General features: G+C 49.4%; 6 protein-coding genes across 6 annotated transcripts; 1 reads left to right on the top strand and 5 right to left on the bottom strand.

Annotated features, from left to right (window-relative positions):
• Positions 1-959: 959 nt before the first annotated feature.
• On the bottom strand, positions 960-2,591 carry PFLUO_LOCUS7431 (uncharacterized protein; the record flags this gene model as incomplete). Its single annotated transcript, XM_073785074.1, has 1 exon — positions 960-2,591. The coding sequence occupies one exon, from the start codon at positions 2,589-2,591 to the stop codon at positions 960-962; it is 1,632 nt and encodes a 543-aa protein (XP_073641466.1).
• Positions 2,592-3,193: 602 nt separating this feature from the next.
• PFLUO_LOCUS7430 (CTP synthase ura7) lies at positions 3,194-5,437 on the bottom strand (the record flags this gene model as incomplete). Its single annotated transcript, XM_073785073.1, has 9 exons — positions 3,194-3,598; positions 3,652-3,865; positions 3,922-4,403; positions 4,456-4,540; positions 4,593-4,710; positions 4,768-4,942; positions 5,009-5,114; positions 5,166-5,301; positions 5,413-5,437. 9 exons carry the CDS (start codon positions 5,435-5,437, stop codon positions 3,194-3,196), a joined length of 1,746 nt encoding a protein of 581 aa, XP_073641465.1.
• A 993-nt stretch (positions 5,438-6,430) lies between these two features.
• On the bottom strand, positions 6,431-6,586 carry PFLUO_LOCUS7429 (uncharacterized protein; the record flags this gene model as incomplete). The annotated part of the gene is made up of 1 exon (XM_073785072.1): positions 6,431-6,586. One exon carries the CDS (start codon positions 6,584-6,586, stop codon positions 6,431-6,433), a length of 156 nt encoding a protein of 51 aa, XP_073641464.1.
• Positions 6,587-7,138: 552 nt separating this feature from the next.
• On the top strand, positions 7,139-7,893 carry PFLUO_LOCUS7428 (uncharacterized protein; the record flags this gene model as incomplete). The annotated part of the gene is made up of 3 exons (XM_073785071.1): positions 7,139-7,189; positions 7,269-7,551; positions 7,616-7,893. 3 exons carry the CDS (start codon positions 7,139-7,141, stop codon positions 7,891-7,893), a joined length of 612 nt encoding a protein of 203 aa, XP_073641463.1.
• A 5,479-nt stretch (positions 7,894-13,372) lies between these two features.
• On the bottom strand, positions 13,373-15,421 carry PFLUO_LOCUS7427 (uncharacterized protein; the record flags this gene model as incomplete). Its single annotated transcript, XM_073785070.1, has 1 exon — positions 13,373-15,421. One exon carries the CDS (start codon positions 15,419-15,421, stop codon positions 13,373-13,375), a length of 2,049 nt encoding a protein of 682 aa, XP_073641462.1.
• A 307-nt stretch (positions 15,422-15,728) lies between these two features.
• PFLUO_LOCUS7426 (uncharacterized protein) lies at positions 15,729-17,418 on the bottom strand (the record flags this gene model as incomplete). The annotated part of the gene is made up of 5 exons (XM_073785069.1): positions 15,729-16,110; positions 16,175-16,560; positions 16,613-16,673; positions 16,723-17,137; positions 17,196-17,418. The coding sequence occupies 5 exons, from the start codon at positions 17,416-17,418 to the stop codon at positions 15,729-15,731; spliced, it is 1,467 nt and encodes a 488-aa protein (XP_073641461.1).
• Positions 17,419-17,450: the final 32 nt, after the last annotated feature.

Genomic DNA, 17,450 nt, shown 5'->3' with positions numbered 1-17,450 from the left:
TATAACTAAACGCATGACGTTTACAATTGATAGCCAATTCCTTCTGTATCTCGGGTCTGGTTTCGGATTTTGAATTGGGTCGCTTGATCCTCTGGACCTTGGTGGTGGCAAATGGCTTTAAGGGGCTGTTATCGTAGTTCAATTTCTCCTTTTTGTACACCTGTGAGGAATAGTATCAACATCACACCCAAGCTAGCGAGCAACATATCATGAGCCAGATGGATCTCCAAAGATGCTAAAAGAGACCATTGTCGGCATGCGTGATTACTACCCGAGCAACTTAATCGTCAACTAAGATAGTATGTAATCATCCTGCAGCAACGACCCCGTCGACACTTTCGGCCCCCCGAAACATGACTGGCCCGTTCCTTCAAGTATGAGAATAGGGCCAAATGGGGCCAAATGGTTCACGCTTTACAACTGCTACTTATAATAAGCATCATCATCAGCTTATAAGTACGAGCTTCTCCACCCAGATCTGAAGATTCCCCATCTAAAATACTTTTGATATCATCTTACATACAAATCTTCCCTCGGCAAATAAACCTCCTCCTACACTCATCACAATGAATTTTCTTGGTCTCGTTCTTGTTGGTGCTATTGCAACCTTAACCAATGCCGTTGCCTTGCCAAATCCCGAGGTTGGACAGTCTGCGACCTTAAATACACGCTGTGTTGCTGGTATGTTGTCTCACTTCTTAACGGACATCTTAGAGATCGATACACTGACGCTTCTCTCCAATACGTAGATGGGGGCATTTGTGAGTCGAGTTCAGAATGCTGCAGCGGCCTCTGTCCAGCCTGGGGCGGGGAATGCTATGGAGAGATCCCCGGCGAAGCGACCCCCACCCCCAGCACGGGGCCGAATGGGTATTATTATTATTCCTAAACAAGCTATGGATTGTGTGATTGGCCATTTGTATACAGTAGGCGTTACTTGGTTGCATTGTACATAGAATTTATGAACCAAAAGATCTCGTCTTGCCTTCTTTCCCATCAGGTGTAGCTCCCGCAGATTCCTCTTGACAACGAGCTTGAATAATAGTATTCATCGCCTCCTCCGACGTCAGATACGTCTTATGGCCCTTGAAGACCCAGAAACCAATTGCAAGAACCAACATAACCCCAAAGACAGCAATTGCGTAGTTCATATCACTCGGCGTTGGTGCAGGACTGCCCGGGAAGAAGAAAAAGACGGTAGTTACGACGCAGTATACGACACTGACCCAGTTGATAACAGGCCCGAATTTGCCCAAGGCAAAAGGGCCCGGTGGTAGCTTGTCGCGACCAACGCAAAGCAAAGTCAAAATTGGGATGCAGTATGAGATCGTGAGCGCAATCGTGCTGACGCTGAGAATAGCCTCCAGGACTGTGGTCACGCCGAGATAGAGGAAACCAACCACGGCGATCAGGGCTCCCTGAAGCCAGAGTGCGCGTGCAGGTACTTTCCACGTCTGATCCACATGTGCAAAGTATTGGCTCCATGGGATACCGCCATCCCGAGCAAATCCCCAGGTCAAGCGTGAGGAAGTCGTCATGATACTAATTCCCTGACCCAATCCGTTTGCCACGAACATTGCGATAAGGACCGCACCGCCGCTTAGACCAACTGTACTCTGGATGAGCTCGATGAATGGCAAGCCCGTTGGTGAGTTCAGGACGCGACCCAGATTCTGAATGCAAAACAGGCAGATCACCATGAAGATGAAGCCGGTAACTGCGCCGCATACAACCGACATCCATATGGTTTTGGGAACATTCTTTCGAGGCGCGGGGATTTCTTCTGCCATGTGAATCACGGAGTCGAAGGCCGTCAATCCGTAAGCAGCTTGAACGAGGCCAATAAACCAGGTGACTCCATCGCTCCATTCGGTCTGGTTAGACCAGGTAGCGAACACAAACCGCGCTGGTCGAAATGACAGATTCGGTTTTGCGGCCACACAAGCAATCATCACAATGCTGATCACCACGAATAGCCCGGCGAACCACAGCCCAATAAAATTGTTGAGGATAGGCAATGTCCGGTCACTGCGACACGACACCAGATTCACTACAGTGAGCATTAACGTCAGGCCGATGTACAGCAACAGCTGAACCCAGCCTTCTGTAGCCCCTGACCAACGAACATCGAACATGACTTTCATCCCGAGGATGAAATTCGTCATGAAGGCATTCGCGGAGGCGGCGAGAGTCCACCATCCGAATGTATTGATCCAGGCGCAAAGATAGGAGGTAAACCGACCAGTGGGGGAATTCCAGAGGCGGAAAACCCAGTATGCTTGGCCAAGTGCTGTTGGCATACTGCTACACAGCTCTCCTAGGGACAATGCCACGCAGATATTGCATATCGTGACCAGCAGCAACCCCCAGAGAATCCCAACGGGGCCACCGTTCGTCAGGCCAGTGGCTAGATCTTGTGCGAATGTTCCCCATGTTCCGAGTACGCAGAATCCAAGAGCGAGCATGCTCCAGATGTTGAACTTGCGTGATAGTGCTTGGTCATGGCCAAGGGTAGCGAGATCGTGTGCATCGAGGACGGTCTGATCGATCGAGTCGAGGGGCTTTAGCGGTGGATTCGTTTCCAAATCCATTGGCAATAGATGAAATCAACTGTAACAACAATGCTGGTGTCGTTGTGGGAAGAAGAAGCTCACAATCGAGGTCGTTGATACCTAATGGTGTATGAGACATTTTCCTCGCGGGGTGCCGGGGCCAGATAACGTTGGTTTCGGCCGCTATTTCCAGCTGTTCCGCGATGTCAGATGTCATGAGGGGATGGAAGACGCGGCAAATAATAGATCATCGCATTCTCTGGATTCAATTGCAAGATCGGGCGCGATTGTGGATCCACAGAGCTACTTCCCCGCGTTTCCCCAACCCCCTATCGAGGTGTATCGCCAGAAACTTCTCTTTCGGGTTGGCTTGTCGAGATAGATGTGTTAGTTACGTAAATAGCATGATATCTATGTCCCCGAGACACTATTTTCCGCCTTAAAATAACCTCGTTAAAGCAACTCGGCTCCACAGCTGTCAATTGTGACACGGCATGCTTTGTAGCCTGAGGTGTCAATATACAAGCTGCGCCGCGCGTAAGTGGTGGAACTGTGCAATTCGGCAAAATCATTTACGTTTTGATGTCTATATATATATATGCAAAAACCTTTCCTCTAAACGCCACCTGCTTCCCAGTCTATTAATTTGATCTGTCAATACTACGCTGGCCCTTGTTGATAGCCTTGGTGACCTCATCCAAGCATCCCGCGGCAGCAGCGAAAAACCCGAGGAAGGCTCTGCTCGGGTCCAGAACGCGGCTGAGGTATTCGGGATGGAACTGCACGCCCACGAACCAGGGGTGATCGCGGATCTCAATGATCTCCATCCGCTCGCCCTTGGTGTCCTTGCCGACGAAGGTCAGTCCGGCCTTCTCCAGATCCCCGATCATGGCTGGGTTGACCTCGTAACGGTGGCGGTGGCGCTCCCCAATCTGCGACACCGACGGTCCATAGAGTGCGCGCAACTTGGACCATTCAGTGCCTTCCTGGAAGACACATGGATGCTTGCCCAGGCGCATAGTGCCACCGAGCTTCTCCTTGTCGACCTGGTAATCATGTCTCAGTAAGCAGTTCAATAAGTACGTAGTCAGCAACTAACCTCCGGCATGAAGACGATAGCATGGTTTTTCGCTCCTGGGTGCAATTCCTCGCTGCCAGGATCTTCGATACCCGCAACATTCTTTGCGTACTCAATGACAGCGAGCTGCATGCCGAGGCAAACGCCGAGGAAGGGCTTCTTCTTCGTGCGCGCCCAAGTAATCGCCTTCATCTTCCCGGCGCTACCTCTAGTGCCAAAGCCACCGCAAACCAATCTAGCGTCATAATGTCAGTCATGTATTTGGAATGCCAAGAATTCACTAGGACTTACACTCCATCGGCCGTGCAGACCGCATGCCATGCCTTGTGGAACTCGGCCGGCGAATTCTCAAAGGCCTCGTCCTCGAGATGACCCGAGTCCACCCAAATAATTTCGACCTTCTTGTGGCAGTACATGGATGCATGCTCGAGCGCCTTGGAAACACTGATATAGGCGTCCTTCAGCGAAGTGTATTTGCCGACCAGCGCGATTGACACCGTGTCGTGCACGTGATCCTGACTGCGGGCAAGGTCTACCCAGTCCTTCCACATACGGACGCCTTGTTCCATGCGATCCGCTGGTCGGGGGATGGATTGAAGATTGAGAAGATCAGTGAGGTTGCCGATCAGATTCTGCTTCTCGAGAAGCATCGGCACGTGGTAAGTCGTCGTCACATTGTGTACAGCGACAACCTGCTTCTGATCCATGGAGCACATATTGGCGATCTTCTGGATGGTACCCTCTTCCAACGGTTGGTCACAACGACAGGCGATCTTGATGGCTGATCAGCTTGGAACTCCACAGCAGGGTTAGCAAGTAGCATACCAGGTCAGGGTTCAGGCCAGCGCTTCGAACATCGCTAATGGCCCTCTGGGTCGGCTTGGTCTTTTGCTCACCACCAGGTCCTGGTCTAAGACATTATTAGTTTGGGAAAGTGGCAGGTATAGGCAGTAGAAACGCACGGGATCATGGGCACGTAAGACACATGGATCTGAACGAAATTGCCCTTGCCGGCCCGTCTCTGAAGCTGGCTGATGGCATGAATGAACGGAGCACTCTCGATGTCTCCCACGGTTCCACCTTTACTTGTGTGAGACACCACGACTTGGACCGGCTGGAGACTTCACTGCTGCTTACCGAGTTCAATGATGCACACATCGGGTTCAGCCCGGGACTCGTCGACCGGGATCTTGGCCACCCGCTCGATCCAATCCTGGATGGCATTGGTGACATGGGGCACCACCTGGACGGTCTTGCCTAGATAATGGCCAATTCTTTCATTCCGGATCACCTGGTCATAGATCTTGCCAGTCTGCCAATGTGATTCTCGTCAGAAAACAAAACATGGTGTGAACAAGGGTGTGGACAAAGTGCGTACGGTGATGTTGTGGTCCCGGGTCAGCGTAGTCAGAAGATAGCGCTCGTAGTTGCCAAGATCAAGGTCCATTTCGCCACCGTCGTCCGTCACATAGACCTCGCCGTGTCTAGATCAATCAGTATGTGCGAGAGAAAATGTGGAAGCGCGGGGCACTGACTCGGTAGGCGCCATAGTCCCCGCATCGATGTTGATGTACGGGTCGATCTTGATGCTGGTGACCGTAAGACCCGTAGTCTTGAGAAGCAGACCCGTGCTGGAGGCAATGATGCCCTTGCCCACACCGGAGATCACACCTAGATGTGGTTTTTCGTCAGCCTCTGATTCACTAATCGCCGACACTTGACCGCGAAGCATGAGGCCCGGTGTGTTTGGCGATTCTGAAAGAATTGGGGTATCACACTTACCTCCAGAAACCAGAACGTACTTCATTTTGGCGTGATTGACCGTCCGGAGCAGTTGCGGTGACTGGGGTACAGCAAAATCGAGGACGGCAAAAAGTCAAGAAGAAGCGGCGACGCGGGTGGAAAAAAGTCGTGTCGGGCGCTAGGCCGGATTCGTGTTTAATGGGTCATGTGATTGGCTGTCCCTTATCTCCGCCTAGACCATAACCACACGGGAGACGGATCATCCGGGGTCCTTGGACAAGATCTGGGTCGGTCGGAATGGGATCTTCAATATTCGGATCAACAGAACCCCATGGAGTGGCGTGGTTGTCCGATTCGACATGGCGGACGTAGATGCTGCTGGGCTCCACTGCTGCATTGGGCCGAGTGGGTCATCGCAGTATGTATCGAGCAGACCGACAGTGGAAAAGAATTGGCTCCAGATCACAGCTACCACAATCAGAGCAAACAAGGAAGACATGCTAGGGAAACCATGGAAGCCAATTGTAGGTGTAATTGACCTAGTTAGTTAGTAGTTAGTGCAACGCGCTAGCATCGTCTCGGGACCGATAACCCAGGGCAGCGTCAGACCCCCTCGAACTAAACCTAATGAGAAGCCACCGTTAGGCTGCAACCCACCAGAGATCGAAGGACCATTGCCATTTATTTGCCAACATCCACATGAAGCCCGCCGATATGTTCCATGTATTTACGTACGGCCTCAAGAAACAAGACCGTGGTTTCCTCGCATTTTGGCCGCCATGGTATCAACTCTGACAATCAATACATGCGGCGACGACTGGTTTGGCCCTGTCGTCGCAACGGCAGACTGTCGTGGGGGCTTCGATTTTACCGTACTTTTCGAAGCAAGCGTCTTGAACATCGTACCGGCTGCTTGTTTTCTCCTGCTGGTGCCCATTCGTTTGCTTTACCTGTCCAGACAATCGCCCAAAGTACTCTCGTCTGCTATTCGTGTGGTGACACTAGTGAGCGTTCCTGCCAATCTACTCGTATCCCTATGGATGAAACTAAAGGTGCTCTACAGGCTGTTTCCATATCCTTGGCGATTCTTCAGGTCGCCCTTCTTGCACTTGTCGCGGCCCAGCACTCCGCCGGACGGCGCGTCTTGCTTACCGGCACCATCCTCGATCTCGTAGCGGCGCTTGCCGTCGTCCTTCTGGTTGACCTGGAGCATATCCGGTCTATTCGACCATCTTTTCTTGTATCTGCTTATCTGTTTCCCACGTTGCTTCTAGACCTTGCTCGCGTGCGCACGGCCTGGCTGGAACCTGACAACCGAGCATACTCAGCCGGCCTGTCGGCCTCTCTCGCCATCAAATTCGTTCTATTGGTGCTAGAGAACGTCGAAAAGCGAAAATGGTTTTTACCTAGCGAGAAAGCGAAGTCTGGTGAGAGTGTTAGTGGACCGTTCAACAGAGGCTTTTTTGCCTGGTTGAACGGCCTGTTGCGAAACGGGTACTCCGTTCTGCTAACCGGGGATGCGCTGCCTGCTATCCACGAGAAACTATTATCCCATGATTTGTCCACAAGATTCGAAGATTCATGGGCATGCTGCAATCAAAACCGACAGAATGCCTTACTTCTAGCTGTTATTAAGTGCCTGCGCTGGGAAATTGTGGGAATTGCTTTTCCCCGGCTCTGCGTTGTGGGATTCAGTATTGCACAGCCATTCTTGGTGGGAAAAGTCACCACCGTTCTGCAGCAGGCTGACTCGCTCTCGCTGTATATGGGCTACGGCTTGATTGGCGCCACTGCCCTTGTCTTTATTGGCGTTGCTGTAAGCTACTTGTTTCTAGCCGCTCTTGCTTGCTTTCGCCCTTCTTGCAAGAAAAGTACTAACGGCTTGTTTTCCCTAGGTATCAAAGGCCTCTTACCAGCACCTGGGGTACCGTACTACGACTATGCTCCGTGGTGGTCTCATGGCCGTTGTTTTCAAGCACATGATGACCCTGCCACTGGGAGGCACTGATGAATCCAGCGCTATGTCTCTCATGGGTTCTGACATAGAGATGCTTGCTGAATACTTCCAATCTACGGTGTGTGAAACTTGGGCTAACATCCTACAACTGGGGCTAGCTACCTGGCTACTGGAAACCCAGATGGGTGCTGTCTGCATTGCACCCATTGCGGTTGTCATAGGTGAGCTTGCCAGGGTGTCCAGTCTGGGCTTTTATGGATGTATTATCTGACGGACATCCTCTAGCCTTCACGGCTGCGTCATTTGGCATGGGCAATGTCGTGTCTTCTCGGCAGAAGACATGGCTCGAAGCTACCGAGAAGCGCATAAACTTCACCACTGCTGTACTCGGGTCTATTCGGAATGTCAAGTTTCTCGGGTTGACCGAAAATATGGGAGCGATGATCGAAGCCTCCCGCACAGAAGAGCTGAAGATCTCGAAAAAGTTTCGCCGCACCCAGACCATTCGTGTCTGCATGGGTGTGTGGCTCTCCCAGCTCGGCCCGCCTCGAGTAGTTGAATAAATATCAAACACTGACACAGAGCTCTAGTCAATTCTCCCGCAATCGTTGGACAGCTCGTTACATTTACAGCATATGGTATAGTAGCCAAAATTCAAGGCTCTGGGGGTCTTTCCGTCTCGCAAGCTGTCACCTCGCTCTCATTGATTAACTTGATGATCAACCCATTGAGCTCCCTCTTGTTGGCGATTCCGGACACATTTGCCTCGATGGGGTGCCTGGGCAGAGTACAAGACTTTCTCAGAAACCCGAATAGACTGGGTAAGTTTTTTAAATCCTTCGCCATTCAGAGAGCCTCTCGACGATGATCCAGTACTACCGGGCGTCAAGCTACACAAAACCCAACTAAGATCATACTATAAACAGAAAAGAGACAGTTTCCCCATTCTGAACAAAACTCTACCTCATCTTCCATGGTACCCGATATCGAGCTATCTCCCCTCCCACCGATTCAGAAGCAACCCAGCCAAGTTCTATCACTTCAAAACGCTCGCTTCGGATGGAAGCCATCTCCACAAGACAGGTCCGGTATCACACTCACGCTAGGGCCTTCCCCCACAGGTACTCTTGTTATCATTGTTGGTTCAGTGGGTTGCGGCAAGTCAACTTTACTCAAAGGCCTTGCAGGTGAGACTCCCGTGCTGGAAGGAGAATTTTTCATCAAGTATCCGGACTTGGCCTTCTGTGAGCAAACTCCGTGGTTGACCAATGCATCAATTCGGGATAATGTTCTTGGCGAGAACTCGCTCTCTGAATTTGACGCTGGCTGGTATTCCGTGGTAATCAGTGCGTGCGCGTTGGATATGGATCTCAAAAGAATGCCGGCTGGCGACGAGACGCTTGTGGGTAGCAAAGGTGCCAAGCTAAGTGGAGGACAAAAGCAAAGGATTGTAAGAAGGCAGTCTTTTATGACATTCCGACGGCCAGACACTAACAACTTTTCATTTTTTCTTAGGCTATTGCACGAGCTCTCTATGCCCGCAAACGTATTGCCTGCTTTGATGACATTTTGAGTGGGCTAGACAATGAGACCGCCCGTATGGTGTTTCACAACGTCTTTGGACCAGCTGGACTGCTGCGTCAACTGGGTTGCGTAGTCTTCTTAGCCACTCACAGCAGTCAGTACACCCAATACCCCCAATATCTGGCTTTTCTAATTCAAATTTGCGTCACGCTAACTAACACTTAGTTCACCACTTACCACAAGCCGATTTCATAATTGTTCTTGGGGAAGATGGCCAGGTGCTCGAGCAGGGCAGCTACCCTCAACTTCAAAGCCAGCCAGACGGCTATATTCAAGCAAATGGAATTCATGCCGAGCAAATTGAAGACTCCGAAAAAGCAGATGACAACAGCAATCCGCCACTGGAGGATCCGGAAGCCACAGCAGGTCCATTGAGCATGCCTTCTCCAACCGATGGCAATCGGCAGATAGCCGATTTGGCTGTGTACAAGTACTACTTCTCTGCTCTAGGCTGGTTGCGACTTTCTATACTGCTGTTTCTGCTTGTTGTTGATTCGGGTATAAATGGAATCCGCTGTATGCTGGACCCATACTGGACTTTTTATGATGATATAAGGCTCACTTTCGTATAGATGTATGGATCAACCTTTGGTCGTCCAGCGAAGATAGCAGCTCAAATGCACGCTTGGGATACTGGCTTGGAATATATGGAGCATTGTCCGTAATCCAAGCTTGTGTGCTTGCCATGGCAGTCTTGTGTGTTTTGCACCCTTTTCTCGTTCGCATTGTGTGTTGGCTGACCTTTTATTGTCATATTCAAGCTGGACATATGTTATTATTGTCCCGACTGCCTCGAGGAATCTCCATGCTAAAGTGCTGCACGCGTGTATGAGGTGAGTTGTCATGGTTGTCTACCTAATCATTAGCTGATAAGCTCAGTGCTCCTTTATCTTTCTTGTCTAATATGGAAACTGGTGCCCTTGTGACCCGTTTCAGTCAAGACATGAGGCTGGTCGACATGATCCTACCTCGCAGCTTTATCTCAACAGGATTTTGTAAGTTCAAATTAAATCAATGACATGGATTTCATTCTGCTGCTTGTCTGACTTGTTGGCTTCTAGTGCTCTCTTCCACCCTGGCGCAAGGCGCCGTTGCCATAGCCTCCCTGCCCTATTTGGCAGCCACGTTCCCATTTTTGTTTGCTTTATTATTCTTAATCCAGCGGTTTTACCTACGCACATCTCGCCAGCTGCGGTTATTGGAGTAGGTTCTCTATGCCCATTCAGCCCTTATCTCGGTCTAGCCCTCGTGACTCGCTTTTCCTTCTTGAACCAAACTAACTTACTTCTAGAATTGAGCTCAAAAGTCCGCTGTACACCCACTTTATTGAATCCCTCGCGGGGATAACCACCATCCGCGCCTTCTCATGGACGAATGGTTGCACATCCAGGATGCTCTCCATGCTCGACGCTGCCCAGAAACCCTTCTATCTTCTACTGTGTATCCAACGTTGGCTTAGTCTGGTTCTCGACCTGGTTGCGGCCGGCTTGACTGTCCTTCTAGTTGGAACTGCCATTGCTCTTCGCAGCCGTGTGGACCCGGGTCTATTGGGTATTGGCCTTGTCATGATGATTGACTTGGGAGAGATACTCTCTTCGCTTATTCAGAACTGGACTCTGCTCGAGACATCGTTGGGGGCGATTGCGCGGATCAAGGAGTTTTCTGAGGAAACACCAAGTGAGGAGAGAGGTATGACTGCTCAGACTTATGAGCAACCCCCTAACTGGCCAAGTCGGGGTGAGATTGAGTTTGTTAATGCGAGTATCACGTATGATTGCTCGAGTGACACAAATCCCGTATTGAACAATGTCCATCTCCACTTCCATGCGGGGGAGAAGATTGGAATCTGTGGTAGGACTGGAAGGTGAGTATTGCTATTTATACTTTTTATGAACGCAGAGGAGAAAGGCTGATACACTACACAACATCAGCGGCAAAAGTAGCCTGGCCTTGTCACTTCTTCGCCTGAATGAGATACAATCAGGCCAAATCATGATTGACGGACAAGATATATCGTCCGTAGACCGATCATTGATCAGAGAACGCATAAGCTGTCTCAGTCAGGAGCCGTTCCTTTTCCCAGGCACCATCCGGCAGAATGCTGATCCCCTTAATGTCATTACGGACACGGAAATAATCGATGCTCTAAAGCGCGTCGGACTCTGGGATGCTCTCGTGGCAACCTACAGCCATGGTGGAGCGGTACTGGATGCAAAATTGAACGACACCATTTTATCCCAAGGTCAGAGGCAATTGTTCTGTCTGGCAAGGGCGCTACTCAAGAAGAGTAAAATCTTGATATTAGATGAGCCAACAAGCAGGTATGTCCATGACTCTTCCTGCTTTATCGTACTTGTTCACTGTATGCTGACGAAAATCCCGTAGTCTGGATACAGAGAAAGACGCCCAAGTTCAAAAGGTCATTCGAGAATCGTTCTATGACTGCACCGTGATCATGGTAGCACATAGAATACGTACTCTGCTTGACTTTGACCAGGTTGCTGTTCTGGATAGTGGTCGGGTGGTAGAAGTGGGCAACCCGCACGAGTTACTGGACAGGCCAGACGGGTCATTTTCAAAGTTGTTGGATATAGAGTCGTGAACAGCGATTACATGACGACGTATCGGCATGTCATGTGGGTTCACTATGATTCGAAATACTTAACTCATCTACGTATCTACTGTTCTTTAGCATCTGTTTTGTATTTTTTTGGTCATATTTCGTTCTGATTTGTTTTCGTTTGTTATTATTCCCAAGCATATTTTCAATCCGATGCAAGATAGAGGCTCCAGTGAAACCGTTGTTTTTGAAGCTATCGATAAGAGATGCATACGTCTATGCAACTGAAGAATTCAATAATTCGACCTTCAGTCGAATCATTTTCATCTACTTTTTAACTACCAATTCCTTTATCTCATAGATCAGGCACGGCGTTCATTTGGTGGCCATGTGATCGTTCTTTCGACCTCTCTGCTTCACATTTCTCTATTTCTGAACATTCACTCTGAACCTCTTGTCGCCGACGAGCGTACAGAGCTGCGCCTCGAGCTGCTGCGAATGTTGGATCGATTATTGTTTCAATATTAATCAGGTTTCGATGGTCGCCGGTCATGGGTTGGGGACCGATAGACGGCATAAGTGATATATCCGCCAAGGCATCTCTCAATATGGCTAGAAAGCGAGGTTCAGTTGCACTCTCACCAGCTAGGATCACATGCGTAACAGGACCAGAGGCCTCTCGAGGAAGGGCCAACAAGTCGCTACGAAGACGATCCCACAAAGCATCAACGGACAGCTCAGCTTGATCATGACGGTCCAATCCCACATCAAAATCTAGTAGTTGTGCCTTGTCCAAAGTATATCTGGCTAGGGCTTCGCCGTGGGATGGACGTATGATGCTAGTATATAGCAGATGGCGACTGAAAGAAACGAGATAAACCCTAGGCGTGGGCGAATCTTCAAATTCGTCGGAACACTCGTAAAGGTCTTGGTAATTGCGGCATAATCCATACCCATTTGCTGCGTAGACAGTGTCGGCCTCTACCAAATGGGTCATGTAGGAAGGGCTATCGCCTACCCATGTGCGTAAGTTCAAGCCTCTGAGAGCAGCATTAATTGTGCCTTTTTCGAGCGACGGTAGATCGGGAGCTGTGATAGCAACTCTATCGAGAGGTTGAGATATCGCTTCTTCGGTAGCCTGCTTGAGGTCGTTGATTAAGTCCTTAATTATTTCCACTTCCGTGTTCACCTCGCAGCCAAATTTCTGTTTCGGCGAACGCAACCAGTCTCTCCATAACGAAGATCCATCTAAGACGAGAAGAAATTCTTCCAGACGCAGCAAGAAAGCGTCAGCAAAGCTTCCGGTCTGATGCAATGGTTGCGATGGTTTGGCAAGATTCTCCATTAGTTTTAAATAATGGGAATTTCCCGCGATCTTGCCAACTTCTATTACTGTCCCATTGTAGTAATGCACCGCAGCCGTACTGAGGATCGTCAGCTAACTCAACATTCTTTGGTATACCAAGGAGATCTGGAGGCTCACCCGTACGAGGGGCTTAAATCGAAGCCAACTCCAGGCGCATCATGAATTGCCGCGGGAAGACATGTTTTACACTGAGGCCGAGGACAGTCATACAGGGCGTTTACGAGGGATATGATAAACACGGATAAAATGAGATTCATCAGGATAATAGGTTTCGTAACCGCCATTTTTTGATTCCTCAGACGTTGAGAAATCAGTGACGAAAGGTAGGGGGACTTCGATGTTGAAAGGTGTCTTGTCGTGTAGGACTGCGGATTGCCCCACTTTTCTCTGCCTTGAAGGGCAAAGTTCAGCTTGAACCAATAGGATCACGTTTAACCGGGGTTTGCCACGGTTTCAGGCCTATCTACCTTTTATTTCGGTACATACTCACAGCTATCAAGGAATTGTTTAGAAAAGAGAGCAATTCGGGTAACTATATACTGGTTGACTGTGCCCATGGAAACCCCGCGGAAAACAGCCATTGTTCGGACGGGATGGCGCACACCATATGCTCCAATGATTCAGGGACCGTCCAACCATTGAGATCGAATTCGTCGAATCCATCATCTCGAATATCCATGCTAACGGACTGGTCCGTGCTGCCGCCCATGGTATTCATGACCTCAAATTCCGGCACATTCGGAGGTAGAGCTGGGAGTGAAGCTGTTTGATGATTTTCGCCGACAATTAATGGCCTGAGAATAGAGAACGCGTTGCTGCATATTTCGCTGTACGGCGATTTCTCCTGGAACCGAGCTAGACACCCCTGCACAGCTTCCGACATGAGGCGCCCGGGCTCTGGCATGGCTTTCTCTTTCCCCAAAAGTACGAGAAGCGTTGAAACAGCAAGAAATGCATGGAACGATCCCACGCCATTGATATACCAACAGTATGGTTGGAACTCTTGCCGGGTGTGTAACATTTGATAGTTAGAGAGGATGGTCAGGGCGGCCTGTTTACACCGTTCGAAGCTCGCATCGATGGACTTGTCCCGAACTTCCAGGCTGAACAAAGGCCGATGTAGGAGCAAGATCAGGTGGTTAGTATAATTGTCCAAAATAAATGAATGCACCTGATGGTAGGTAGGAAGGTCGGTTTTTCCCTGAAAGCGTGCTGCTTGTTCCTGTTGCTCGAGATTGATTCGGTCATCAAGAGCGTGTATTTGGCTGGGGATTGGGCTCGCAGAAGATGTCAACTGGCAAATATCAGATGCTAGATTATAGAGGCGGAATTTGAATAGGATGTATGACATCTTGGTGGGTTTTCTGGTTTCGAGTGGGTACAGATTCGTGGGTGAATGCGATGATAATATTTCCTCATCATCCGAGTCCGCGGGAAGTGGGACGTTATGCTCAAGCCTGAATGGTGTCAAGTTTCCGAGGCATGTGTTTTGAATCGTATAGAGCATCATCAATGCCGCCCAGGCTCGTCGTCGCTCCTCTGCTTGGATAAGATCCACATTCAAAGTAGCCGGGTCAACGTGACACCCTATAGCAATCGCAATATTCAGGGTTGTTCCTAGAAGTGACCATGCTGGACCATGTGTATGGTTTATTGCATAGACCAAGAGAACAAGACATTGGACAGTATGTAGGTTGTGCCGCCACATAAAGTTATCTGCGGCCAGACACTTCATGGCAGCAGATCTATATTTTGCAGCCAGCGATCTGATGTTTGCTGCCGGTGAAGACTCACGACCTAGATCTTCTAGGAGGGAGTTTTTCTCGTCTAGGGCTGTAACAGCAAGTCCTAGAGCCGTGAATAACAGACCCAAAAAGGCCAGTGGTGACGAATGTGGATCGTTTTTAAAGGAGGCATATGATGTTTGGAATGTAGGATCGTGCAGGATATGGAAAAGCGGCGAGAAAACTTCAAGAAACTTAGACACAAGCTCATCGCATTGTCGAGAAGGCGGGAGCATGTCAAGAAGAGGCCGATGCATGGTGGGCATGTCGGAGAAAAAAGGAAACCCTTCTGGGGCCGGCGGGTGTGGTTGGATCGAATCCTGCAAAGAGACTAATAGGGCGGAGTCGGGAGAGGTGTTACAGGGAATGTACCGGACATGACCCGTTGGAGAGGTAGATAATGCACCGAATTGTTGGTGAGGTGAAGTTTGATTGCTTGTGGACATCGACAAGGGCGAAGCAGCAAAGTGGCCCGCAAACGAAGACAGGTTTTGTTCGGAGACAGGGGACCGCAGACTGTGCGACTGTTGAGAATTGATTGTGATGGCAGTTAAATCAATGTTCTGTTGCAGAAGATTCTCCAGGGTTGACATGCGTTGCAGCAGGACCCCATGTTGAGCGTCATGATTTCGGGTATCTCGGGTGGCCGGCTCAATATCGCGCTTGAATTGGCAGCTAAGAGCAAATCCACGCTTTCGACATGTATCACATGGCACACCATATCCTATACAGCGAATCTTCCGTTGCCGACAGTTTTCACAGCTGAGTGGCTGTCTCTTGGTTCCTTCTGAGGGCATGGCGAGAAATTTTGGCGGAAACGCGGTGTTGGCTCCGATGATCGGGGCTCCTCAAAGCTTTATATAGGGCGAACCAAACCACCGGAACTCCGCATTGTGCGGGGTATATTCCTTCCATGGAATTCACATTACATTTATTAATAAATCGAGGCTAATGCTGGTGCACATTCTGTATTTTCAAAACTAGCATCCAAAGCGTGGTTGTTTCAGCGCTGTTAGTTACAATTGGATTTGGGAGTTGTAATACACAGTTAAGCAGCTCAAAAGGAAGAAACATCAAGAAAGGCCGCGAAGTCCAGCTAGAAGTTTAAAATGCAGTCTGAGTTTTTCCTTGCATCCCAACACGGGCCATCTCGTTCGTCATCGAGTGCACACCAGTCACGTCTTGGGCCGGAATTACATATTCCTTGTGACCTGCTTTATGAATGCGGCCATTGATGATGATAATGTTGAGCAGGTCATGTTCCTGCAAAATTGCGATATTCTGCAAGGGATTCCCATTTACTACAACGCAGTCGGCGTAGTTGCCTTCTTTAATCTGGCCCATCTCATGGGAACGCATGAACAGTTTCGCAACCCCATACGTTGCTGCGATGATGGCCTCATGGGGAGTGAATCCAAAGCGCTCCACGAAGTGGGCAAGATCGCGGGCATAGGTCCCATGTGGTGTCCAAGCAAAGCCATAGTCTCTGTTCCAGTACATTAGACAACCCCAACGATGGATTTATTAATGATAAGCCAATGTTCACTTACCCTCCAGGTAGAACAACAATTCCTCGTCGATGCATTTCCCGCATGCCCCGTTCTGCAGTCTCGAGTTCCTTTTGATATCCCACTTGTTCGGCTTTTTCGGTCGAATATCCGAACATAGCTGCATCTTTCAGAGTTGCAATGATCCAGTTAATACCGGGTGCAACAATGTGCTTAGACTTGTTCCTTTCAAGGGCATCCATTCCCTCTTCGTCAATATAAGAGGCATGATAGATCACATCGACTCCGTGGTCAATACTTTGTTTGATCGAGTCTCGTGCTCGAGCATGCGAGCAAACCCTCTTATTATGCTTGTGCGCTTCGTCAACACAAGCAGCCGTTTCCTCTGGTGTAAAGTAACAATCTTCTGCATCTCGAATCTCGGTAATCTGGGCGTTCCTAGATTAGTAACAGCAAAAAGGCTTGTGAGGGACTACTTACCGACTCTCCAGACATGGACAGTTTGACTTGATCCACTCCCACTTCAATATGCTCTCGGATTCTGACATCGTATAAGACAAGCAAGTGAGGTTTGAAAAAGAAATGCTTACACTTTTCGCATTTCTTCAGGGCCATCTGCAAAAGCACTGATGCTTCCTACGAGTTCACCTCCTCTTCGAGCCATCTCCATACCATTTGCTAGATACCTTGGCCCTGGAATGTCACCTGCGTTAATTGCATCTCGAATGACAACATCAAGACGCTTTTTTGCCGAGGCTGCGCCAAAGCACATGGTGTACCCAGAATCCAGATAGCACTCTGCGCTCCTAGCAGTAAGGAGCGTATGTTCCTCAATACCAAGGTCTCCTAGCGCATCCAAATCTCCACCATTCCAAGTAAAGTGTGTATGAGCATCACCCATGCCAGGCATCAAAGTACGGCCTTTTCCATAGAGAACGCGCACTTTGGAATCAGCCAGAAGAGCGTCCTTGTCTGGAACATTGCCTACTCGAGCAAACTTCTGGCCTGAGAGAATTGAAGCGTCAACGTAAGTCTTTCACATAGAATAGGGATAAGAGATTACCAATGATGAGCACGTCGCCACGATACGGTTCACGACCTGTGGCCTCGATAATCTCCACGTCGAGTATGAGAACCTTAGAGTTTGGGTCGGTGCCAGCGATTTCATAGTGCTTCGGCTGAAGGGAGGCATCGAAGTGTACCTGATCGATATAGGCAACATTTCGCGGCGGGCCATCGTATTTTTCGACGGGGTAGTCTGGAGACATCCATGAAAGGTTCGCCATAATGTAGTTATACAAGTTCCTAGAAAGAATTT

Source organism: Penicillium psychrofluorescens (genome assembly GCF_964197705.1).
Source record: "Penicillium psychrofluorescens genome assembly, chromosome: 5".
NCBI lineage: Eukaryota > Fungi > Ascomycota > Eurotiomycetes > Eurotiales > Aspergillaceae > Penicillium > Penicillium psychrofluorescens.
Note: the sequence above shows the minus strand (reverse complement) of the source record. Positions and strands in the feature narration are given on the sequence as shown.